This window comes from Episyrphus balteatus, chromosome 3 (assembly GCF_945859705.1).
Source record: "Episyrphus balteatus chromosome 3, idEpiBalt1.1, whole genome shotgun sequence".
Lineage (NCBI taxonomy): Eukaryota > Metazoa > Arthropoda > Insecta > Diptera > Syrphidae > Episyrphus > Episyrphus balteatus.
The window spans coordinates 81105913-81132347 of record NC_079136.1 but is presented as its reverse complement, the minus strand read 5'-3'; the positions used below and the strand labels follow the sequence as shown (position 1 = coordinate 81132347).

The 26435-nt window shown below is 28.8% G+C and overlaps 2 protein-coding genes across 8 annotated transcripts in view; one reads left to right on the top strand and one right to left on the bottom strand.

Moving 5' to 3' along the window:
* Positions 1–12856, bottom strand: part of LOC129916172 (peptidoglycan-recognition protein LB) — a 41279-nt gene extending 28423 nt beyond the window's left edge. The window contains exons 1-2 of one of the 3 annotated variants that reach the window (XM_055995992.1): positions 12725–12856; positions 12192–12563 (exon numbers count right to left, since the gene is read on the bottom strand). In XM_055995992.1, the coding sequence (XP_055851967.1) occupies positions 12192–12234 (43 nt within the window). In that variant the 5' untranslated portion in view covers positions 12235–12563; positions 12725–12856. Of the gene's footprint in view, positions 1–12191; positions 12564–12676 lie in introns of all 3 variants that reach the window. The other 2 variants (XM_055995994.1, XM_055995993.1) reach the window with 2 other exon arrangements.
* Positions 1–26435, top strand: part of LOC129916171 (trichoplein keratin filament-binding protein) — a 228060-nt gene that overhangs the window by 110718 nt on the left and 90907 nt on the right. The gene's annotated exons all lie outside the window — the stretch shown is intronic.

The following is a 26435-nucleotide window of genomic DNA, read 5'->3' as shown; positions in this document are numbered from 1 at the left end:
CTTCACAAAATGAGCTTGCTTTATTAGACAAAATTTTGTATACTGACTTACAGCAGATAAGCTGTATTAAAAACTATAAAAATCGAATTCTCGATTTAGTATTTTCCTCTGACGCTATTAGTACTCTTGTTCTAGAGTCTAGAACTGGTATCACTAATATAGACGGTTACCATCCACCTTTGGATATCTTCTTTGACTGGAGCAATCATATTACTGAAAACAGTAACGATTTTGATTGCTCTTATACTCTTGATTTTAAAAAAGCAAATTTCGAGTTGCTTTCTGAAAACATATCTAGTTCAGGGATAGAAAATATACTTACATTATCTAATATTGATGAAGCAGTTACAAATTTTTATAACATCCTTAACAGCTGCCTTGTAAATTCCATTTCCATGAAAAAATCAAATAATAATAATAATAATTTTAGTCACCCTTGGTACACAAAAGACCTAAAAATACTAAGAAATAAACGAAATAAAGCATGGAAACTTTTTTAAGAACCCTTTCACCAGTTGATCACGCTTCTTACGTTGAACTATTTGAAGAATTCAAAACTCATTCAAAAAATTTGTACACCGACTATATGATTGAGAAAGGAAATTCCCTAAGAAAAGATCCAAAGTCATTTTGGAACCTTGTTAACTCAAAGAAAAACTCAGATGGATATCCGGCAAACTTCATTCATGACGATATTACATTACATAAAACATTTGACATTTGCAATGCTTTCGCCAATAACTTTCGTAATTCATTTGTTAATGAGACTGTTGATGTTGACGAAATCTATTTCAAAAATTTACATTCATATTCCGAAACGAGTTGTACGAACATCCCTGTACTGCAAAGTACTGTGTTAGACCTTCTTCATCCTTAAATGATGATTGTTCTGCTGGCCCAGACGGTGTGCCACCAATAGTATTAAAAAACTGTAGAAACTCCCTAGTTCAGCCTCTAACATTTTTATTCAAACTTTCCATCAAGTCAGGAAAATTTCCCTCCATCTGGAAAAAGTCATTCCTCACTCCTGTTTTCAAGAAGGGTGATAAGACAGATATAAAGAATTATAGGCCTATTTCGAAACTATCCTGCATTCCAAAGGTTTTTGAGCAAGTTGTTTGTGATAGTCTAGCATTTTATAGTAAAAATCTGATAAGTGAAAAGCAGCATGGCTTTGTAAGAAAAAGATCTACTACAACTAATCTTCTTAGCTTCTTAAATAAATGTTCAAATGCATTAGAAAAAGGTAATGAAGTTGACTGCGTTTACACTGACTTTTCAAAGGCATTTGATCAACTTAGTCATAAAATAATAATCTTCAAATTAAAAGCTTTTGGTTTTCCACGTATTTTGATTGCCTGGGTAGAATCTTATCTTAACCAAAGATCCTATCAGGTCAAATTTAGAAACTGTCTTTCAGATCTTTTTATAGCCAACTCTGGCGTCCCTCAGGGAAGTCACCTAGGCCCATTTTTATTCATTTTAGCTATAAACGACGTAATCTCGTGCATAACTTCAAGTGATATTCTCATATTTGCTGATGATATGAAGATTTTTAAAGAAATTAAGTCTGACAATGACCGTATCCTTCTTCAAAGCGATATTAACAGTTTTAATGTTTGGTGTGGTAAAAATGGCCTTTCACTTAACCCAGCTAAATGCCAAACAATTACATTCTCGAGAAAACGAGTCATTAATATTTATGATTACTACATCTTGCAACATAAGCTATGTCGAGTATTTAGCTTCAAAGACTTGGGTGTCCAATTTAGTTCAAATTTAGGATTTACTGAACACATCAATTTTATAGTAAATAAAGCGAGCTCAATGCTTGGTTTTATTAAACGTTGGGCAAGGGAATTTGATGATCCATTTGTTACTCTATCTTTGTACAACTGCTACGTTCGACCCCATCTTGAGTACGCTTCTCAAGTATGGAGTCCTTTTTATGAAGTTCATAAAAACCGAATCGAATCTATTCAACACAATTTTGTACGCTTCGCTCTAAAAGGTCTTCCTTGGACCGACCCTTTCAACTTGCCACCTTATGAACATCGCATTCAACTTCTTCAGATACAAACTTTAGCACAGAGACGTGTAAATAATGATTTAATCTTTCTTCATCAGCTTATTAATTCCCAAATTGACGCCCCTGATCTATTAGCTTGTATTGGTATAAATTATCCGGGTGGATCTCACCTCCTACGAAGATTTGAACCTTTGCATACCTATCGACTTTCATAGAACAAACTATGGTATTAATGAGCCTCTTAGTCGCATGAGTAAACTTTTTAACTTGAACCATTCATCCTTAGACTTTTATTTGACGAAAATGGGTTTAAAAACATTGTTTCGAACCAGTGCTCCACAATCGTGACTGTTAATCAATGTTTTAAATAAATTATACATGTTGGATTTTTTGTACTTATAATTTTATAACTTGTAAATTTGTTCGTAATTATTTTGTTTTATATTGTGCATGTGGGAGGTTGTATTTTTTGTCTACTAACCACTAACATGCACTTATGATGAGCCTCTGATTGTAGTTAAAAGCTTGTTCTAAGCTTACTACATCAAAGAATCTGAAGTGAAAAAAAAAAACGTTTTAAATAAGCTTTCGTTATTTTGGCCTGAACAATGAATTTTCGGTAATTTTACTTAAAAAAAAATACAAGAAAAACTTTAAGTTTTTGAAAAAAGTAAAATAAAGAGAAATGAAAATTAAAATTAAGTGCCTAATTTTAGTGATTTTTGTATGTTTTGGATGAACATTTTGCCTTAAGAAAAGGTACAAAAAGAAAAATAAAAGTTTCCTCACCTAGCTACATTTTTATGTGCAGTGCAAGTAAAAAATCAATAACATAGCTATCCTTTCAAAGTTGAGGAATTCAATTTAAAAAGAAAAAATGTCAGGAGTACCTTGTGTATTTCATTAGAAAATAGTTACTCGCAATTGAAACAGGAATATCAAGTTTTTGATAAAAGTTCTCATGTTTACATTTAAAAGGTTTTTTTTTTTGTATTTGTCAAATAAAAGAAAAATTGAAGACTGTAGTTTAATTTTGATTAAAAACAAATAAATTTTCATTAAAAAACTTAACGAACTAGTTTACTTGGAAAGTGTCAAACCGATTCCCGAGTTCTGGGAAATGAAAACTGATGAGAGTGCTTATGTTTTAAATATTATGAATTGTAGGTACCTATACCTCTACAATCATTTTTTGTGTCCCCTTATTTTTTCGTGAGAAATGCAATTTTGCAAATAATTTATTTTTATTTTGTGAAAGGGTTGTAGAAATAAAAAAACAACATATTTTTTTGGTGACAAAGATGCTTAAATTTACTAGATTTTACTTAAAAAAGGTTCTTAAAAAGTGTATGTACGAAATAACTCGTTATGCCAGTCAGAGCGATGCACCCTGATGGCAAGAGATAATTCTGGTGCATGTACCAGAATATCTCTAAGTTAGTTTTCACTGTATCTTGTGTCTCATAAGATAGTAAGATAGTAAATACAAAAATTACAGACCATTATGTTACAATTTGTATTAAGCAATAAGATTTTTCAATATAAAAAAGTTACACATACACCACAGTGACCCGCAGTTAGGAAGCAAACAAAATAATTAAAACAAATTTATAGCTGACTAAACAATAACAGCAGTTCACCTTTGTTGACCATTAAATAAATGTTTAAATTTTACGTATGGGATGCTAAAATTTCGGAGCCCTTAAGCGAAAGTAGGTTAAGTATTTTTTAACCACTAACCTATTCAGATAAAAAACTATAAAACAAAATGACGGAAGTTGGCGAAATTTTTTTATTTTCGGACCTGATAGGAAAAAAAAAAATACTGCGAAAATTATGTAGGTAGTACTAAGTTTTTTAGGTACCAAGGGCTAATATATTACTTTTTTGTTATTTTATCTTTTTCAGATTTCGTGGAAAACACTTTGAACTCTCACCTTAAATGATCAAAATTAAAAATTGAAACAAGATTAAGTGAAAAAAAATATGCTTTGAATAAAGTTAATACTTACCTTATACCTTAGTATATTTAAATGCAAACAAAATTTTTTCAAATTAAATTTTTTTTTTCAAAATCAATGAGAGCAAAAGTGTTATTAAAAAAAATCTAATTTTCTTTAACTTTTTTCCACGCTGTGGAATCTATAAATCATTCTTTTCTCTCATTTTTAATAACACTAGCTCTCATCATTCAATTTAAACAATTTACCAATAAAAATAAAAATAAAATTTATTTCAAATTCAAAGCTATATGTTTAACGTTTATTTAAAATATTAAAAAAAAAAAATTAAAATATGTCAACCCGTTCAAAAATTATGAATTTTCAAAAGAAATATAAAAAATCTGGCCCACTGTTCGTCGTTGTATGAAATTAGCTTTCCTTTTGCTTAAAAAAGGCTCCAGGGTTGTAAAAATATCAATTAAATAAATGCATTTGAAATTAAAAAAAAAAATATTTATTGCAAATAAGAAAAAAATAACTGAAAAATATTTAAATTAAAAAAAAAAAATGTATTGCAACTGAAAAATATTTGTATTGAAAATTTTTTGCATTAAAAAAAATGTATTGCATATGAAAAAAATCTGCATTGAAAATAAAATTTTTATTGCAAATAAAAATATTTTGCTTTGAAAAAAAATTATTGCTAATAAAAAATTTTCTGCATTGAAAAAAAAAAAAGAAATCAATGCAAAGTGTATGTATCAATGCTGACATTTTTTTTTCAATGCAAAATATTTTTATTTGTGATAAAAATTTAATTTTAAATTCATTTTTTTTTCATTGCAAAATATTTTTCAGTTGCAATAATATTTTTTTTCAATGGAAATTTTTTTTATTTGCAATAGATATTTTTTTTAATTTGTAATAGAGAGCAAATGCATTAGGTAGTAATAATGATTTTTTACAACCCTAAAAGGCTCTTAAAATAATGTTTCAATTTCTAACTTTCTTTCCCCTTTTTGTACTCTGGAGGACCATTTCTTTAATAACAAAACGAGCAAATCTCAATCCATTCTATAATTTTCCAAAACTTGGAAATTATGTATACCCTTAATCAATCAATTTGGAGTGTATAATAGGTTGTAGTTCATTCAAAAAGTCACACTCATAATAGTTGCCAAGAGGAACAAAGTTTGAAGATTTCAAAGATGTGATATAGAATCAGTTAAACAAGTTTATATTTTGGTATATTATAACCTTGTATGGTTTTATGAAGAGTAGCTTGCCTTTAATTTGCAATTAGCAAGTAATAATATAATTAAAATTTACAAATTTGAAAATTGAGTTTCATTCAAGTCCCCTTGGGGGTGAAATTGTGTTTTCCATCAAAAAGATAAATCAGTGCCGCGTTCGTTGCTGCGATGAAAACGAGGGCAAAGATGAAACGAACGTTTGAACGAAATTTGAGGCAAAAATAAAAAAAAAAAAAAAAAAAACAAAAACAAAAACAAAATAAAAAGGTTTATGATTGAAATTTCATGATAAATAGAATTTTGTGTTTGTTTTGAGTTAATTTTTGTTTGCGTTTTTTGTTGGATTTGCACAGAGTAGTATACGAAAAAAAAAATATATATATAAATATTTCCTAGTAAAACCAATTTTCCAAAAGTGGATAATTGGATGGTAATTATATTTGCCTTAATAGAATTATGTGTTTTTTATTATTACAAAATTATGTTTTGTGTATGGCAGTGCTGTGGTTTTGTACGATAAAATTTTCAAAAAACCAAGTTAATTGGTTACAAAAATATTAAATTTTAATTTAATTGAAAATTTACACATCGCATATCGGCATTTTATTGTATCTTTAATGTGATTGTTTTTTAAATCATAGTAATTTTTTGGGAGGGCAACAATTTGAGAGATGTGTGAATATATTAATAAGGATACTAAACAATCCCTAAAGCCTAATCAAATAAATATTATTCAAACAACACCATGGTTATTTGAATTAGTATTTGTTAACAGACACACACACCGACGAAGGCAACCAAGTGGCTGGAATTTTGTGGTTAAAACGTCCTGTTTGCAGTTCCTCTTGTTTACACATAACGGAAATTGCATTTTTGTAGCCACAATTTTGTTTGTGTTATTGATATTTTGTCATATTTACATACGTAATTTAGTATATTTCATTTGATGTAGGATTGAACTAAGTTGATTGCATGCATTAGGTCAATTGTTTCAAAAAATAACAACTTGTGGGGGTGGCTCAAATTAACCAATAATTGAGGGACTTAGCCAGAACAATTGAATAATTCGTTGCTCAGCTAAATAGAAAAAAATTGATATTTGTATAAATGCTGTCAAATTAATAATTTATAAAGAAATTGTTGGAAAATATGAAAATGATCTGACAACAGTTGACTACCTTTCGATGCATTTTTACTAGTTTAAATAATTTGACAGATATAACTATCAATACAAATTGTGTGGTGAGGTATTGGAGTTCAGAATTTGCTGAATAAAAGTCTGATTTTAGGTCAACTCCTTAGTGCAAGTGATTTCCCAGATCTTATGTGGTAATTGTTTCCTCATAACTTATAAACTTCTTTTCAGAATTTGAAAAATAAGGTATCGTTAGATTGTGCGTTGGTTATAAGCTATACAAAGTGTTCTAATATGGTGCCATCTAGTCTTGAAAAAAAGTATTTTTACTGTTCAATGGCTATGCATATACGCAAATATACCTACTTTATCAAATTATAGTCCTAAAATAATTTAGGTACAAAAAAAAAAAAAAAAAAAAAAACTAAAACCCAGACAATTTATGATTTTTGCCTCTAGAGGGCATATTTGAAAAATGTATATTAGAGTGGGCCGAAAAACATTTTTTTTTCGAATTTTAAATCGTAATAGCTCGGAAAAGTTGCGAATGGTGAAGACTAATAAATGTTTAAAAAATAATCAAAATCAGTTCATATCTTCCGGTCGCACATCGGCTCTGAAGTATGAAAATAATTAAAAAAAATTGTATTTTTACAAAAAAACATTTTACCGCCCTAACATAATATTTTTTGAACATAATACCTTTAGAAGACTCTTATATGAGCTTAATATTAAGAAGGAAAAAAATATTGGCTCAAATTGGTAAAGGACTTCCGGTGGCGCATGTGTTTCAAAATTTCTAAAAAAATAGCAAAAATCATATTTTTACCGTATTTATTTCTTTTTTTATAAACTACCTATATGTAAAAATATTAATTTTACCAAATAAGAATTAAAAATGAAGTTGACACAATCAGTGAAAGTCATGAAGTCGTTCTTTCGGTTCAGAACGCTTTGGCTATTTATTATTCTCTTTGCCGCACAGTGGTGCCTTTGGTGCTTTATGGCATCAAAAATCATTTCCACGGCCATTTCTTGATAAAAAGTCATGAAATTTAGTACACTGGAGTATATAAGTATAAGAAAAACGAAAAAGATACCAACTTTTTTTTTACTCAAAATGGTGGTCCCAAAATGGCGGTCAGAATAAGCGTTTATAGAATCTTCTTTTTCGAAACTGTTTATAAGCTAAAAATTTAGCTAAATTGATGTAAAACAGATGTTCGACTTTTGAATTAGGTACAACTGTTCATACCTATTCAATGAAAAAAAATTCAAACATTAAAAAAAAAAAAGTTCAAAAAGTGTCAAAGTAGTAAACTTCACTTTTGACCTTATTTTTATTAGGATCTCAAGAATGCTTCTTTATGGGCCCTTTGGTTGAAAAAAAAAGATAAAAAAAATGTTTAATGAACAAAATATCCGATCCATATAAAGGTTAGTTTAATTAGGTTAAGTTAAAGAAAAAAAAAAAAAAATAGCCGGAAAAATTTCAAAAAACAAATTTTTTCGGCATTCATTAGGAGTGAGCGGAACAGGGTTGCTTGACAAATTTTTCATTGTAAGATCTCAAAATAAGAAAGTTCGCGTTATAATTTTTTTTTTTATTCTATTACGACATTAAAAAAGGGGTTTACACTATACAGTCACTGGACAAAAAATTAAAAAAAAAAAACATTTTAGTAGAAAAATAAGTTTTTCCATAGGCACCGTTTATTTTAGTTTTAAGAAAAAATCAAATTTTCGCTAATGTAATTTGAATTTTAGCTCGAGCTAGACACAAGCAAACAGATCTGCGGAACCCACTACCGTACTTAATTCCATGTCCGATAGTTATGTTGAGTTAGATTAAATGACCAAAGTTTTAGCTTTTTGAAGTGCAAGTAAACAAAATAAAATGATTTTGCTCATATCTCGGAAATTCTTTGTTTGTAAAGTAATGAAATGTTATTTTCATGTTCAAAAGTCCAACAAATATTTATGCGATGACTTGACAGGTGTCAATAGCACTAACAAAATAAATGTTCCCTCATTTAATCGATTTATTTCTTGGAAAATCTAATTCCTAAAATAGTCCAACAATTTATTATTACATATTATTACTTTAACACACACAAATAAAATTCCTTACGTCAAATCAAATCGATTCAAGTTTCATATGGATGCTATTAATAGTGACTTTAAACGGGTTTTATTGTAAACAAAACATAAGGTAAAATCAGCAGACATCTAATAGTTAAATAAAGTCACACCAGTTACCTACTAATAAATATTTTTTATTTTGTTTTATGATTTGATAAAACCGGTCACCATCAATATCAACTTGCAAATCGACTGCACCAAAGAAGAAACCCCCGTTTTAAAATCAATAACCTTTTTTAATTGTTTCCTGATTTTTAACTCATTAATCAAGTTTTTTTTTTGTTTGTAGGTATTAATTTTTTTTTTCTTTTTGACGATTTAAGTGGTTCAGAAGTTTGTGATGCGTGTCAAGTGTTTACAAAGCTAAAAAATAAATTATACACGAATAGAAAACTCGAAATAACGAAAAAAAAATCACAAACAAACAGAAACAACTTGAAATGTTTTCCATCTCTAGAGAGTACTTTTTTATTTTCGGGTGGATTTGTAACTTTAAATTGCTTAATTTGTTTGCAAAGTGTACCTACCTAAATTTTTGTTGAAAAGTAGGATTAAAAAAAAAAATAAAACACAAAACTCATAAACCAGTGCGGAGTTTGAAGAGGTTATAAACTGATGGGAGCTCATAATTTTATTAGAAAACTACATTCAAATTTGTGTTTCCTTTGGGGATAACACTATAAGTTACAAATACCTAAGCTTAAATTTACCGCACTAGACCGCTAGGGGATTTAACAAAAAAAAAAAAAAAATGTTTTATTATTGTTTCTAAAGTTTGAGTTCAATGTGCTCAAAAAGAACAGAATTACTTTATAATATCGTTGGTTAACTTAAACTTTTTTTTAATGTAGGTAATATTTTTTAGCGTGGATAAAAAAAGTACATTAAACAACAGTTGCGATATTTTGATTGGCTAAATGGGTTAAACTTTTAGTCGACTTTTTGGTGAAAAGGGGGCTTTATATGTAAATTTCTTTTAGGGTCAGTTTTTTTTTGTACATAAACTGGTAACTTACAACGCAGCTTTTTAAAAATTTTAAATGAAAAACTAAACGGGTTGCGAATAAATTGCCAAAAAGTTTAAATGTACCTATTTTAAATTAATAAATATTGCATTGTTAAAAACTTTGTTATTTACTGAAAATATTGATGGAACTGTTAAACTTCGTGTTCTAAATAGGGTAAAATGGGATAAACTCATTGTAAGGTTAAAATCAATTTTTTTTTAAATTAAAAGTAATAAGGGCTTGAATGACTTTCCTTTCGAAAGGGGATTTTTTAAGAATCATCTGTTTCTTAGAAAACGTTTTTGGTGGTTTGTTTCTTTTTAAATAAGAACTTTGCGACTAAGTTAAAGAACCTGAAATTGAAAAAAATTACAAAAGTACTTTCGCTTGACTCAGCCCAAAATTCGCATACAGGTCAAAACCATGAAGGTGGGAAATTTCGAAGTCGAAATGATGAAAAATTCAATTTTATTTTATGATACAAAAAATCATGCTTTAATGTTCGGTATAGCTATCATTTATAAGTTCATAAACGGACAGAGCAGAAAATTACTAGTTTATTCCTCAATGTACCGTTAAGCACCAAAAAATAGTACTAGACAAAAGTTCCCTGAAATGGTGGAGAGGTCTTCAAAACGACTGAAGGCATCTAGAATTAATTTCAATTTGAATGATACATACATATAACATAAATTGAATTTATTTATTCACAAAAATAGGTAAGCAATAATAAATTTATAATATTACCTATATCTATTTCCACGTTATAGGTGATTAAAATTTCGACACTTTTATTGTCAAAACGAACACATTTACATACATTTAACCATTTTTTTTTTGCAGAATATTTATAATTATAATTACAATTATATTACAATTATAATTGTAATATCAAAATAAAAAAAATATAGTAAGTAAGAGCCTTAAAACAAGTTATATTTTAAAAATAATTGTTTGAAAATTCAATTTTTGAGAAAACGGGTCGATGAATAATTTTTTTATAATGACTCACTTATTTGTTTTTGAAAATGTTTGAAAATAAGTATTTATGTTTTTTTTAATAAAACGGGTCGGTTGTGTCACTCACCATTCGGAAAATACTACATTTAAATTTTTCTTTGGCATACATTTTTTGTATTCTGCAAGGTTCTGAAAGGGTACAAAACTTGAATAATATGGAAAAATTACCTCATAAAAAAGTCGGATTTCTTAAGAAAAAAAAATTTATCTCGGTTATTTATGGAATATTCCCAAAAATGTTATACCATTTTGAAAAGAGAATTGAACACACCAACTTTTAAGGCAACTTGCCGAAACATTGTAGTGCATTTTTTTTACACTACGGCTCATTGAATTAGAGTCATGTAAAATTTTTTAGTACTAAGTTGGGTAAAAAAGTAATATTTTCTTTAAAACTGATACAGCTGAGTTAAAATTTTTGAATGCATTTGATAGCAGGGTTATTCAAGGTTCCGTAACAAAAGAAAAAAATGAGAAAAATTAAGATTTGTAGTCACGGCACATGAAAAAAAGTCACAGGGTGACCATTTTTTCGACTTTTTTTCCAATGCCCATAACTCCCAAAATATATGGCTGCGATTTTTTTTTATTATTTTTCTGATAACTGTCACCACCTACCCTATCTACCGTTTTCGTTTCGACGTTAACTTTTGGGACACCCTGTATACAATCTTGCATACTTTTGTGATTCATTATATGAAAGTTTCAAATTTTATTTTTTACCTTTTTTGAATCTTAAACCGATAATTGAATCCAATTTATATTGAAGGTTTTGAATGAACAATTTGCATAATTTCAAAAACCAAAAACTCAGATGTTCAACTTTTAAAAATGTAGGGCAAATCGATATCAATCAGGTCTGTTCTGATTTCCGTTAGAATTCCATTTTCTCCCGTTTTCGAATTTTAACTGTTTCGAATTCCCCATTCGAACACATTTCGCGGATTCATAGGTGTTTCGAAAAACTAACGGATCTACAATCCGACAAATTTTTGACGTTTCCAACCCGGATAGTAATTATTCGAACGAATAATAGAACAGCCGTGAATATAAACCCTTCTGCTTCATCAATAATAAACGCCTCTTTTTTCGAAGTCGAAAACAGGAGTCTGTAGTGCTTTTTGCACAAAACATCTTTCTGCAAGAGTATATGGCAGTGCTTTAAATAGTTCATGAAATAGCTCGCACTTTTACGAGATTGCAATCTATTATAGTGAATTTGAACGAACTTTTCCGTCCATGCTAAAAAATCAAAAATTTCGACATGATTTTCCCTTTGGACTCAAAAACTAAATTATAGAAAATAGAAAACTTCTACAAAGTACCTACCTACCTACCCAAATAAAAATTTGTTTTGCATGGCTCGGTTATACTCATCCAAAGCACTGTATTATACTCGTATTTACCTCAAATACTCAAAGCTAACCTTCCAATTTGAGAAAGGAGTACATTTTATAAATTTGCCGGGTATCCAGTTTTTTATTACCAGTTTAAAGTTAAAAATAAAAACAACAAACCTAATTTAAATCTCTAATTAAAATAAAAATGAAATTCTAATACCTACATGATAACAAAAACATGATACGAAAAAAATCACCCCCTTTAAAACTGGATTTTTTTTTTTTTTAATTTTATACAAACAAATCAGTGGTAGGTACTTACCGCTTATGGAAAAGATACAAAGTATCAAAACTTCATGCAGCATTTTTAAAAGATTGTTGTGTAATAAATTTATCTAAACTAAAACGATGTTTATAGGTAATAAATTAAGTCTTAATTTCTAATTAAATAAATTTATAGGAACTATGATGCGTAGGAACTATAATGGCAAGATTCTCACTAAACTGTGTGTTTCTTATTAATTAACATAATTTATAAATCGATGTCAACAACACTTTTGAGATAGTTTACTATCACTTTGTTTCAAATACTTGGGCATATCTCATTCGTAACAAATGAAATCGTTTTACCGCCAATTTTATGGATGACAACTCAATCTCTTTCTCTCTCTTTATATCTCTCATTTAATTTCCACTTCGAAAAAAAATAAACAACAACAACAATTTAATCACTTCACTTAATGTTTCACTTCCGACTTTTAAACAACAAGTAATTCGAGTACACAAATTCAAAAATACAAATGATACTTGAGAGATTACAAATAATTTAATTTTTTTTTTAAATAAATTTAATACTAAAAGATGCCCTTTTTGGTTTAGTTGTGTGATTTTATTTTTGTTTTTTAATTTATGCTTTGTTGTTAAGTGCAAAATATTATGTCCCAACAACCATCAGGTTCGGAAATCGAGTGGCAAGTATTTGGCAGATACTTTTACGTTTATAACAAATTAACTGATATCTATGTGTGTAAATATATATCTTTTGTGGGATTTTTTTTTTATATTTTTGTGTTAACTCGCCTCTTTTAGATAATCGGTAATCAATTAACGGTAAAAAAAAAAAAACAAAAACAAAAAAAAAATAAAAATAAAATCCCAAATGTGCTTAAAATTGCAAACTTAATTATACTCTCGCTAAATCTGTGAAGAATGTCGATACTATTTCATTGACAAAATTTATTTTTAATAAGGTTTATTTATTATTGATCGGATTAGATATAGATTTACATGGAATAATTCAATTTATTGGGAAAAATTAATTTAGAAAAGAGTAGGTATAGCTTTATTATTCTTTAATGTGTGTTTTGTTTACCTTTAATCTTTGTACAATGCATCAATAAATTTTACATTCATGAAGCACGATTCTATGATAGAATAGGTTACTTAATTTGTTTTGTATAATAGTTACAGTGACTCAAATTACACTAAATATGGAAAAACTATCGATAGTTATTTTCATCTAGAATATTTAAAAAAATGTATCGATTATTTTGCCTTTATTATCATGTTGAAATTCTTAATTCTTAAGTTCAAATGTTTTACATATCGATACCTTCCCGTTAGAATGTATTAAGCGACATTTCTCAAATTGTTCAGGAAACGCAAAAAACAAAGTTATTCTGTGAGGAAATGTATGATCTGCACAATTTTATTTTCGCTCTAGTTTCATTTTAATACATGATAGAACAACCAAAATGGTACCAACGCACAGTGTGGGAATTCGCGAATTTAGCGGAATAAAATTAATAACGCTTGCATTTTAAATCTTGTTGTAGTTTTTTTTTGTGATTAGTTCATTGAATATGTGTATACAATCAAATGTAATTCACATTTTGGTGATATTTTATTTAAGTTTTTGTAAAATGAGCTTTGAAGTGACAGGTTATTTTCACCAAAAAGTACTTTTTTTTTTGAAAATCATAATTTACAAAAAAAACTTTTGAGGAATGATTTATTGTTTAATTTTATGACAAATATGAATAAAATAAAGAAAAAAGTTAATTATTGTCAGAATTGGTTAGGTTTTTTGCAAACCGATATGTCAATGACGTTGTTTATGAACTAAAGAAACTATTCTCTAAAAGGCTACTAAAACGTACAAGATACTATTTCAAAGGATGTTCTAAATTATATAGCTTGGTAAGTGTTCTGTCACGAAATTTTTCTGCAATACATCATCAAGGATACCAAAAATTAAAAGAACCGTAAACTTCCTGTGGAAAAAAATCAGTTTAACTGGAATAGACAATTTGTATTTACCAATCGTGTTATTCTTGTAAAATAAAAAGCCAACTGCCTCAAAGCGCTTAATTTTTATTTTTGAGACCCAAACATCAAATATTTCCTTCTTTGTTATTTGGAAAGACATTCTGCAAATTATATAATACCGAAATATTTTGTAATTTAAAAGGATAGTTTGCTAATTATTCAAATAACATACCACATTATAAAAAGACGAAAATTAATACTCCACAGTACATATACACACAATAACAAAACACAGCACTTTAAGAAAAACCGGTTTTGGCATCAAACAAGACAAGTCATTTTTCGAATTAAATTCCGCTAAATTCGCGAAATCCCACACTGTGCGACGTGGCGCTTAACTCGTAGTATATTTCCACATCAAAAAGTAATTTTCTAAAAAATGTGGCTTAATACATTCTTACGGGAAGGTATCGATATGCAAAAGAGGCATTTTTGTAAATTCAATTTGTCGAAACAACCTTTATATTAGGAGCTTAAGTTATGGTTCCCCTAACAAGTTTATCTCAAACAAGTCCCATAAATTACAAAAAAGTACGAAAGTGGTACGAAAATGGTTCCTTTAATGAATTTAAGTGACAAAAATAAATTCCAAAACCTTTACTTGAGAAAATTCAGAAAATTTAGCTCACAAAAGGATGTCATGTGCCGAACCCAAATAAAATTCCAACTGCCAATTTTGTGCACAAAAATTGCGGTTTTAAAATGGTAGGCCATAAATCAAGCTATATTCGTAAAAAATTCGAACTGCCAAAAGTGCGTCCCGCAAAACTATATCTTAAACTACTGAATTCGAGTTTCTTTTTTGTAAGATTCCCCAGAGGTGAAATTGAAACCGGTATTAACGGTACCTATCATAGAAACTTTATCTTGATTTCTTTATTTCTCGAAAACGATTCATCGGATTCCAAATTAAAATTGAATGATTCCAAATTAAAATTGAAAAATTTTATAACTTTCTAAAATTTTTTAAAAACTAATTTTTGGGTTTTATAAAAATATTTCAATTTATAAGTTCAAGTGACTTCAACTCCAAAAATGTATAAAGCGTTTCGCCCAGGTACGACAGTGGGCTCATCCAGTTAGAACTGTCGAGGTCACTTGAACTTATAAATTGAATTATATTCAATCGCTCCACTTAAAATAAAAATAATTTTAATAATTTTTTATTATTTTTGTTATTTTTTCTCCGTTAAAAATATTTCAATTTATTTTTTGAAAAAGCAATTTCTTCAAAATGAGTCGGTGCATTTTTTTTTTAAACTTTATTTGGAATATCAAGTACTTTTTTTTAAGTTTGATTTTTTTATAGGTATATCGCTGCCACGCCGAAAATTATGGGTTCTAAATTGAATTGAACATATGACATTATTTTCTCTATTTCGCATGATTTTCCAGTTATAAAAAGCTGCGCCCATATTATGTCGATCAATGTCTAACAATTTTTGAATTGTTGACCAGTAGGTATGCTACTCGTACACATTTTTAGGTAAGTGTAGACGTGTTATTATTCATGTTGATTTAAATTATACAGATAGAATTGAACTAGTTTCTTTTTAAAAATGTTTATCTTAATATTGTAGGTGTTGCCTATTGTAGTCAAAGTTTATATTTGTTTATGTTTCAAGTCGATTCTTGAGAAAATTGCTTCTACCGCTTACCTAAACGATGAAAAACTGTCCCTCACTTCAATATAATTTTTTTCCTTAAATAATCTACAATCTTTTGATATCATTTAATTTATGAAATTTAAACAGAAAATTTCTTTTTGTTGAAAAAAATCTTAATTTTAATTTTGAAAAACTATACGGCAGCATCCGCATCTTCTTACCTAAAGAGATCAAAGAATTTTTAATTATTAACGTTTGAAAAATAAGACCATTAAAATCGATGATTAGGTTCCCTAATAATTTGCTTTACATATACCTACTCCAATTAAAAAAAAACCTATGATCTATGTACAAATTTTAAGCAACCTTTACATAAAATAGGCAAACACCTATGTTTTCGCTCTCGATTTTGCTTTGAAACACTTAAGAAACTAAATCCCGTACGAAGGAATGTGCCTTCAGATGTTGTATGGAAAACATGAAAGTTTATAAAATTATGTGAAAATATTTTAGAAAAAAAAAAACTTTACTTTAAAGTAAAAGTCTTTTGTTTTTTTTGTAGACAATCGCAAGACGCCCCTTTTGTGGGGGATATAAAAAACTCAATCTCATTAATAGTTGTTAATTAAATTCTAATTAGTTTAGAAGCTTTTTAAATGCTTATCAATTCCACAAACTTGGTTTTTATAGCCTCAACAGTTATTTTGTTATTAAAAATCCCGGTAAAATAAGACAAAAAAATCCGCTAAAATAAGACAAATAATATGAAGTTTTTTTTTATATTTTTGATGTCCAAAATTTTAGCTAGTTAAATGCTAGGCAAAAATTAATTTTGTAGCTCCACCACTTCCGGTTTGATCAGGCCAGCTTTCAAAACTAAATTTTTGATGCCAACCTCAATTCTGTGGCTGAAACACTTTTGGAATTTTTTAACTTCAAATTTAAATAGAAAATGACTGAGTGGAGCTACAAAATTAACTTTAGCACAACAAATTTTGTTTGCAAGGCTTCAATTTCGAGAAAAGAAAAAAATTAAAAAATGCAATTTTTTTTGAAAATTTTGAAAAAGAAAGACAAAAACTACTAAGATTCGTTTATTTTTGTTAAATGTGAAGTCCTCTGATGCACTGTAGCTTTCCAATACAAACAATGAAGCATTAAGATCTGTACTTTCGGCAGCCATAGAGATTCCTATCCTATCTACCATCTTTTGTTCAATAGACCAGTGCCAATAATTTTTGAAAATAAAAAAATTATTAGCAGCATATGGGTGGTGGGAAAATTTAGGATAAATGGTATATGAAAGGGGAAAAATAAATTGCCCACAAAAAAATTGGGGGAAAGGGGGTGGGTGGGCGAAAAAGTGGGGTGGGTGTCAAAAATCATGGTTTTTTACGATTTCTGTCAAAACTAGACGTCCTATCGAAAAAATTCAAATGCAAAAGTTGTAGGTAGTATAAATGTCTACAACTTTTACTCAAACAATTTTTTTCTATAACCTCAAAAATATTGGAAAAAATACAAAAATACGATTTTTTGATTTTTTATTTTTATCTTTTACAAAAATGATTGGATTTTAACAAAACTTGGTTAAAAACTACTTTGTTATGTTTTCTATCTATTAAAAATGTTTTTTGAGCAAAAAGTGAGTTTTTGGATTTTTGACGAATTTAATTTGAAAAAATAGCCTATTTTTCAATCAAAAAAGTTACCGAAAAAATTTTTGATTTTTGAAAAGTTTGAAATGAAATTATTTAGATTAAAACCTATTATTTAAGATTGTGTGGAAAAACTATACTTTTGTTTTAGAAAATATTGAGAAAAATTGAAAAAAAACAAAAAAAACGATTTTTTAGATCGATTTTTCCGTAAATGACAGTAATATTGGCGAGAAATAATTTTCCATAGAAACTAAATTATACTTTTCTAATGGCCTTTGACCTTTTTAATTTGAATCTAGCATTAGAATAGCTCTAACGTTAAAAGTTTTTGAGATATTGAATTTTGAACGTCCAAAACACTATTTTTGTGATATTTTGAATGGTAATATCTCAAAAACGTGATGTGATAGAATTTTTCTGACTTCAAATTCGAGCTCAGCGCACAAAAAACCATTAGAAAAATATACTTTGGTTTCTATAAAAAAACTTTTTGACTAGTGAATTCGAACAGGGAAGAAAAAATCGAATGCCTTGTACGAATTCACTAGTCAAAAAGTTTTTTTTTATAGAAACCAAAGTATATTTTTCTAATGGTTTTTTGTGCGCTGAGCTCGAATTTGAAGTCAGAAAAATTCTATCACATCACGTTTTTGAGATATTACCATTCAAAATATCACAAAAATAGTGTTTTGGACGTTCAAAATTCAATATCTCAAAAACTTTTAACGTTAGAGCTATTCTAATGCTAGATTCAAATTAAAAAGGTCAAAGGCCATTAGAAAAGTATAATTTAGTTTCTATGGAAAATTATTTCTCGCCAATATTACTGTCATTTACGGAAAAATCGATCTTAAAAATCGTTTTTTTGTTTTTTTCAATTTTTCTCAATATTTTCTAAAACAAAAGTATAGTTTTTCCACACAATCTTAAATAATAGGTTTTAATCTAAATAATTTCATTTCAAACTTTTCAAAAATCAAAAATTTTTTCGGTAACTTTTTTGATTAAAAAATAGGCTATTTTTTCAAATTAAATTCGTCAAAAATCCAAAAACTCACTTTTTGCTCAAAAAACATTTTTAATAGATAGAAAACATAACAAAGTAGTTTTTAACCAAGTTTTGTTAAAATCCAATAATTTTTGTAAAAGATAAAAATAAAAAATCAAAAAATCGTATTTTTGCATTTTTTCCAATATTTTTGAGGTTATAGAAAAAAATTGTTTGAGTAAAAGTTGTAGACATTTATACTACCTACAACTTTTGCATTTGAATTTTTTCGATAGAACGTCTAGTTTTGACAGAAATCGTAAAAAACCATGATTTTTGACACCCACCCCACTTTTTCGCCCACCCACCCCCTTTCCCCCAATTTTTTTGTGGGCAATTTATTTTTCTCCTTTCATATACCATTTATCCTAAATTTTTCCACCACCCTTATGCTGCTAATAATTTGTTCAACTTTTGCCTTCTGAAAACCGGATTGGCACTGGTCTACAAGTCCAATGAGCTGTCAAATATAATTGAATTTATATAGATGTTTTAGTAAAAAAAAAAATATGAATTTAGAATATCCGGATGTTCTATCAAAGAAAAAGGTTGGTACGTATCAATATGTTAGAACTTGAAAATGATGAGACTTAGAATTGAGGCTAAAAATTTAAATTGAATAATGAAACACATAGCAACCTTTATAGTACCTACTCGTAAAACAAAAGCTTTTAAATTGGTTGATAAAATCGGCTTTACCTATGCCGAAATTAATATAAAAGATGGATTTTGACTTTCAATCTTTTGTATAAAATGAAAGCATGAGTAGATTTTTGGCTTTCATTTTTCAAATAGCCTTTAGCTAAGTATGAGTGTACAGTATTATGCCTTTTCAATTCATTTAATTGATTTCCAATCCAAAGTGCGTCTGTAAATTGTAACACAATTGATGCATTTTTGGATCTTGGAATTTCTATTGTTAAAAACACAAGAAACGATTGTTGTGGAGGAAAAGATCTTTCTCATTGTACTATACTCAACTCACAGAAATGTATGTTTAGGTAATTCAAGTTGATTTGGTTCGCTGAAATTTTAAGCTGAAATTAATGCTGCCCCCACTAAAATTGAAAAAAAAAAAAAAAATTAAAAATTAAAACCGAAGTTACAAGACAGGTTGATCAGAAATATTTCCAAAATAAAAAGAAATGGTTCTCTTAATAATTAAGTGACGCATATACAAAAACGTTTTTTTGTTATTCTTTGTATTTCACTTCATCAAATTGAAAGATTAAGTGAATGTTCTAAGAAAAGAAAACACATTTTCCATCAATTATAAAAAATGTCAAGCTATGATGTACGAGTGCTTCGAAGCATTAAAATTTGTCTTCATAACGATCTAATTAAACATATTATTATCTCATAATGTCTCAAATTCACTTCAGCTAACAGTTAAAAAACAAAAATGATTTTGTCCTTGTAAGTAACACACTCCAATGCATCGGAAAATTTTTTTAAATCTGTAAGAGTAGGTCTATTCTTTCAATTGAAAGTCCTTGTTTAACATTATTATACGCTAAGTTCAGCCCTGGTTAAACCTAATAAATTAAATAAATGTATTTTTATATCCTTGAGTGCACAGTGCGCAACAAACTGTTGCGGGTGAAGGCTATTTAAAGACTGGCCTATTTTAGACTTTAATAAGATTCAAAGATTGTGTAAATGGGGAAAAAAATTGTGCTATATTTAAAATTTTTAGATCTACAGGGTTTTATTTTGATATCTATAGAATTTCTAAAACGTTATCAATCCCAGCCTTGTAATTGAATTTTGCTTTTTTAAATCAATATGTTAGAATTTAGCTGAATTGAAATAAAAAAGTGTTAAAAATTGTTCATATTCAATGGAAAAAATACAAATTATTAAATTAAATATGCCGATACGATAAAACATACTTTTAGAGCTATTCAATTATTTCAATTTAATTTATGGAACTTGATTTTGTTATGAGCTATTATTTTCCTACTTGTAAGATGTAATTTTTATATAATTGTTTTAATAATTTTTTGAAAACAGCTCCAACAATTTTTAAAAACAAAAAAATTCAAATAATTCTTTGTTATACAAGTTATCAAATAGCATATATTTCTATTTTAAAAGGTGTTTTCGAAATTAAAAAAAGAAACTTTAATACTTTTTTAAAGATACAAATAAAACTAATAATTAAATTAAATTAATATTATTCTTTTATAAATGCTATGAAAAGGTTTAACATTCAAAGCAACTTCTATTATAAAAGCAAGTACGTACATATCAAATTTCAAAACAATTTTACGTCGATAGGTTTTGAGAATTTGATTTTTCAAAAAAGAAACAAAAATCATATGTTTTTTTTTTTAAACCCAAAAATTATTTTTATTTAAAAATTTTATTTTGATTTGTATCTAAACTATGTTTAAAAATGCTTTGCATAGCAAAATTTATTGAAAATGAGTTTATCACTTACGAGAATACTGATTAAAAAAAGTGGAAGTTACCGTTAATAACGATTTTCAAGAAGAAATAGAAGATAGTCCTAGTCTAAAAACTAACAATCGAGTTTTTGAATGTTTTAACATAGTCGTTAGAACCGTTTTCGATAAAAATAAACTTTTCGAATATTGACATTGACACGAAGGTACCGTTCTTTTTGTTCGAAAAAAAAAAATAAAAATACCAAAAACCCTCCTGGAGAATCTCCAAAAACTGCTACATACCAAGTTTGTTGTCAAACAGATTTTAAGCTGTAGCTCCTTACAGAAAGACAGACATCTTGACACACTGAAGATTAGAGAGAAAGATAATTAGATTAGATTTCCTATTTAAAAGTTGCTATGTCATTCGGGCTGTGTGAAGTTGGCACCCCCAATTGCAAAAATTTGTTTTCAAACCTTTTTTTCTTTAGCACCACCTTAGTACTAAAATTATAACGGAATTATTTTTTTTTCACCTCAAAAATCACAAAAAAATTTTTTTTTTTTTTAATTCATTGTAAAAATTGTTGTTTTTTTTTTAAATGTTGTTCGTTTGCTTAACGTTAGCCTAGGATAGCCCAACTATTTTTTCTTTTTTTCTTTTTTTCACTTTTTTTTTTTTTAAACACAACAAACAAATTTGTTCATATCAGAAACCGACAAAATTGTGATTTTTATTCCTGTGAAAAAATCGTTAGTTTAAACCCTGGTTTGTTTGCTCAAGGTTAGCCCAGGCTATCCCAACTTTTATTTTCGTTTATAGAAGCAATAGTTTTTATTCACCTAAAAAAAAATAGTACGCATACACCATAGTGACCTTTTTAATTTATAATTTAGAAAAAGTTAATCCATTGGTGTGCGCCGCAATTGTTATTTATTTAACTTCGAATTCTAACTTGATTGAATGTGGTCCATATAACATTCCTGTTAATAAGCTTAAGTTGATTTGTTTCATTCAACCTTAGAAACCACAAAATACAAATATTTTTTCAAGTGTACCTAACAACAATTGATTTTTTTAGTAAAATCAATCAAAACATTTTTTAAAAGATAACAACAAATATAAAATGTTGTGTGAGGTAATTTCTTTTTCAGTACACGATTAGAACTTTTTAGACCTTTCTCAAATAACCTTGGTAATTCCAATAAATTACATCACTTTTTTTCGTTAGCCCACCCTTAGTTCAAAAATTATTGCCAAAGAAAAACTTTTTTTTTAAATTACCAACCTCTTAAAAATCAAAATTTGCTTTTTTTTTTTAGTGTAAAAATTGTCCTTTTTATACCTTTTTTTTCAATTGACCATGGTAATTCCAACTAATCACATTACTTAGTTCAAAAATTTTTACACTAAAAAAAAAATTTTGATTTTTAATAAGTTTGTAATTTGAAAAAAGTTTATCGGTCATTTTTAACTAAGGGTGGGATAACGGAAAAAAGTAATGTAATTTGTTAGAATTACCATAGATAATTGAGAAAAAGTTTAAAAAGGACAATTTTTACACTGAAAAAAAAAAAAAGAAATTGATTTTTAAGAAGTTTTGTGATTTGAAACATAATTTTTTGAACTAAGGGTGAATTAACGAAAAAAAATCTTGGGCAATCGAACCAGTCTGAAAAAAAATCAGCATTTGGGGGTGCCAAGTCGCTCTCCAGATATTGCTAGTTTATTCAGTTAGGAGTTTTTCAAAATAGTAAAAATCTATGAATCTATCTCCAATACAAATTTTGCTGAATTCACAAAAATTTCCACAGTTTAGCTTCAAAAATAAATTTTAAAGCCCTACCCCCGAAAAAAAATAAGTTTTTTAAATCTGCATTTCTAGTTTCAAAGTAATCTTTATCTTCTTACTCGTAAATTCATAGAACCGGTTTCTTTTCTAAAGACAGTGCAGACTTCATTTCACACAGCAAACATAATTCTTTTCATGTTCCTTTTTATCGCTTTTCTGTTCCTTCTTAAAATAAAGACTTCCGCAATTTAAAACCCATTTAACCTCTTTCAAGTTTTTTTTTTTTTACATTTTTATCTAAAAACACCACAAAAATTTGTCAAAAAATATCGAATCAATAAAGAATAAACACAAAGGAAAATACACATAAATACATATATACGAAAACATACCATAAACATACATATTCCCAAACGAGTAATAATGTAAACAGTAATGCTTCAAATATACCTAACACGGATGAAAGTAACTGGCATTTATTTTGCTTTTACTGGTGGATAAACGGAGAACGGAACGGAGCGAAACGAAACGAACACAACGATTACACTCGCCATCCATTTGGAAGCATTTTGCGATGATGATGGTGGTATTTTAAGCAAATATTTTGAAGAACACACTAAAAGCTGGGAAATTGCTTGCTGCTCACCCACCGTAATGTTCTTATAGCGAGTCCCAAATAAACATGAGCGTTAATGGCATGCAAGGTTCATTTATTGACTCCCACGTTTATTTTCCCTTTAAATTTGGCATAAATGTTCTTCTTCTCTTTATTCCTCTATTGTATAAATATATGTGTGTTATGTATGTGTGTTTGTATGTCAGTAAAGGAATTGGAATACTCAAAGCGTTAAAATTTTTGCATGGAAATTAGATTTTCAATAGTTCAGTGCATACAAAGATGTAATCGTAAACTACAACAATCGATGGGCTTACAAACATCAAACATATCAATTTTAATATGAAAATGGAATTTGTGTAAGCTATTTAGGCCATAGATATTTTAATAGAACAGAAGGATTGTTTTTCATAGAACGATACAGTAAATGTTGCAGGGCAGATGAATCAATGAATGAATTTATTTTTGAAAATCTATTTTATGAAAAAATAAGTTTGGATATGTCTGAAATATGAATCGGTGCTTTTTGGTAAAAAAGTGCAAAATGCATTCAAAAAATGTCGTTAAAAGCCTATTTATAGAGTCTTTTTTGTCTATATCGCCACCTGAATACCAGAACTATGTAACTGATCTTTTTATATGTTTTTGAGATATTTTTTTTGCTTTTTTACTTTTGGAGGAGTGTGTTAGTGTTACGCACCGTGAGGAGGTAGGTTAGGTTAGGTTAGGTTAGGTTAGGTTAGGTTAGGTTAGGTTAGGTTAGGTTAGGTTAGGTTAGGTTAGGTTAGGTTAGGTTAGGTTAGGTTAGGTTAGGTTAGGTTAGGTTAGGTTAGGTTAGGTTAGGTTAGGTTAGGTTAGGTTAGGTTAGGTTAGGTTAGGTTAGGTTAGGTTAGGTTAGGTTAGGTTAGGTTAGGTTAGGTTAGGTTAGGTTAGGTTAGGTTAGGTTAGGTTAGGTTAGGTTAGGTTAGGTTAGGTTAGGTTAGGTTAGGTTAGGTTAGGTTAGGTTAGGTTAGGTTAGGTTAGGTTAGGTTAGGTTAGGTTAGGTTAGGTTAGGTTAGGTTAGGTTAGGTTAGGTTAGGTTAGGTTAGGTTAGGTTAGGTTAGGTTAGGTTAGGTTAGGTTAGGTTAGGTTAGGTTAGGTTAGGTTAGGTTAGGTTAGGTTAGGTTAGGTTAGGTTAGGTTAGGTTAGGTTAGGTTAGGTTAGGTTAGGTTAGGTTAGGTTAGGTTAGGTTAGGTTAGGTTAGGTTAGGTTAGGTTAGGTTAGGTTAGGTTAGGTTAGGTTAGGTTAGGTTAGGTTAGGTTAGGTTAGGTTAGGTTAGGTTAGGTTAGGTTAGGTTAGGTTAGGTTAGGTTAGGTTAGGTTAGGTTAAGTTAGGTTAGGTTAGGTTAGGTTAGGTTGGGTTAGAATGGCTGTTTCCAACACCGTTCGGTAAGAAACGGTCACATGTAGAGCTCCACATCTTTGCACATATCATGACCCCAAAGAGGTGGTGCAGATTGCAGCGGGGCACGCAAGTGGAAGGTGACCTTAACCAATTTGGGGTGCAAGACTTGAAGCTGCTGGCTTAGGGCAGAGCTCGATGGAGAAGTTAGGTGGCTTAGACACAAATCCACAATGAATTGATGCTCCGCCCGCCACCAAAAAGTTACTAAGTAAGTATTAATGCATCAGTAATACTCACATCTACTTTATAAAGTTTTTATCTGTTCAAAATAAAAGTTTGTAATTTGTTCGTGGAAGCATTTTCTAGGAAAAAATCCCAAAACCCTAAGATTCTAAGTTTAAAAACAATCCCTTAAGTGATTCCCTTGAATTCCTCCTTTCTTTGTAAGAGCTATGTGTCCTTACAATCTTAGCAGTTACACACATTTTTTTTTCATATTTTTTCCTACATTAATTCTTATAACTTCATGTTTAACTTCATCGATAAAATGCCAATATAGTTGCAAAAAAAGAAAACAACCAGCCAATAAGAATCTTAAGTACCCACTTGTTGCAAAAGGTATAGGTAAGGTACCTAATCTACCTACCTGCTCTTCATAACATCCCCGTCGTCACCAGTTATATAGCCCATGAACTTTAGTCTTAAAATAACTTGCTGACGCATTTATCAATGTTTTGTACACACACGTAATGGTTGTTCACCCAAGAGTGAGTAAGTCCTTATACGAGAGAAAACAACAATTTTTTTGAACATTCCTAAGTACTAACTGTAGCGTAACTGTATGTGATTTCTTTGCCAGCAAAAATAAAAAAAAAAAAGAAAAAAACCACCTGATATATGTATGTTTGGTACACACAATAAGAAAATTAAATAAACTTGAAGATAACCTTAATGCCTCTATTCAATGAATTTGCAAGATACGCTATATGTGTGTCCTGGGCTTCTCTTTGAGATTGTAAGCTAGGGGACTTTTCTATTCCCTTAGATCTTGTTTTGTAAAGTTGTAACAGCCTATGTCATCAAGTGAGTTACGTGACAAAAGAAAAGTTAACAGTTTGGGCCATTAAGGCTCATAGCCACTTATTTGGTAATGTTTCCGAATTTCGGGAATGTTTGTTTCGGTTGAAAAGACACCAAAGAGAAACCTGCCCAATAAAGTACAACTTGAGGGTGGTAATACTAGCTGGAAGCTGTAAGAGAAAAAAAAACGAAAAAAATTGAAGTGTTTAAGATTAATCTGAAGGTACATACCAAAAACCATACATTTGTACAATTCTACATTCTTTCTGAGAAAGAATTTAGTTTATGTGAAGAAATTACAGCAATTTAAAAAGTCTAGAATGTTTGATTATTTGGTTTGTCTAAATTTTTCTTCTTGACAATCAAGGCGTAGTATGAGTAAGAGTATCAAATCAATTTTTTTTTTGTTCAATTTAAAATTTTTCTTTTCAAAAGAAAAGCTATTGAAAATTCAAGATAAACAATATTGCTCCATTCTCATGAAGTTTGTTTTAAATCAATAATTTTTTCTTGAATTTTTCAATACACAGCGTCAAAGATTCTTAAGAATCTTGAAGAAGTCAGTAGTTTACTTGGATTATTTTAATCCTGAGCATCTTAGTTGATAATGATACCTAAACTTTGTCTTCGTGGATAACGGTTTACGTATTTTCTATTACA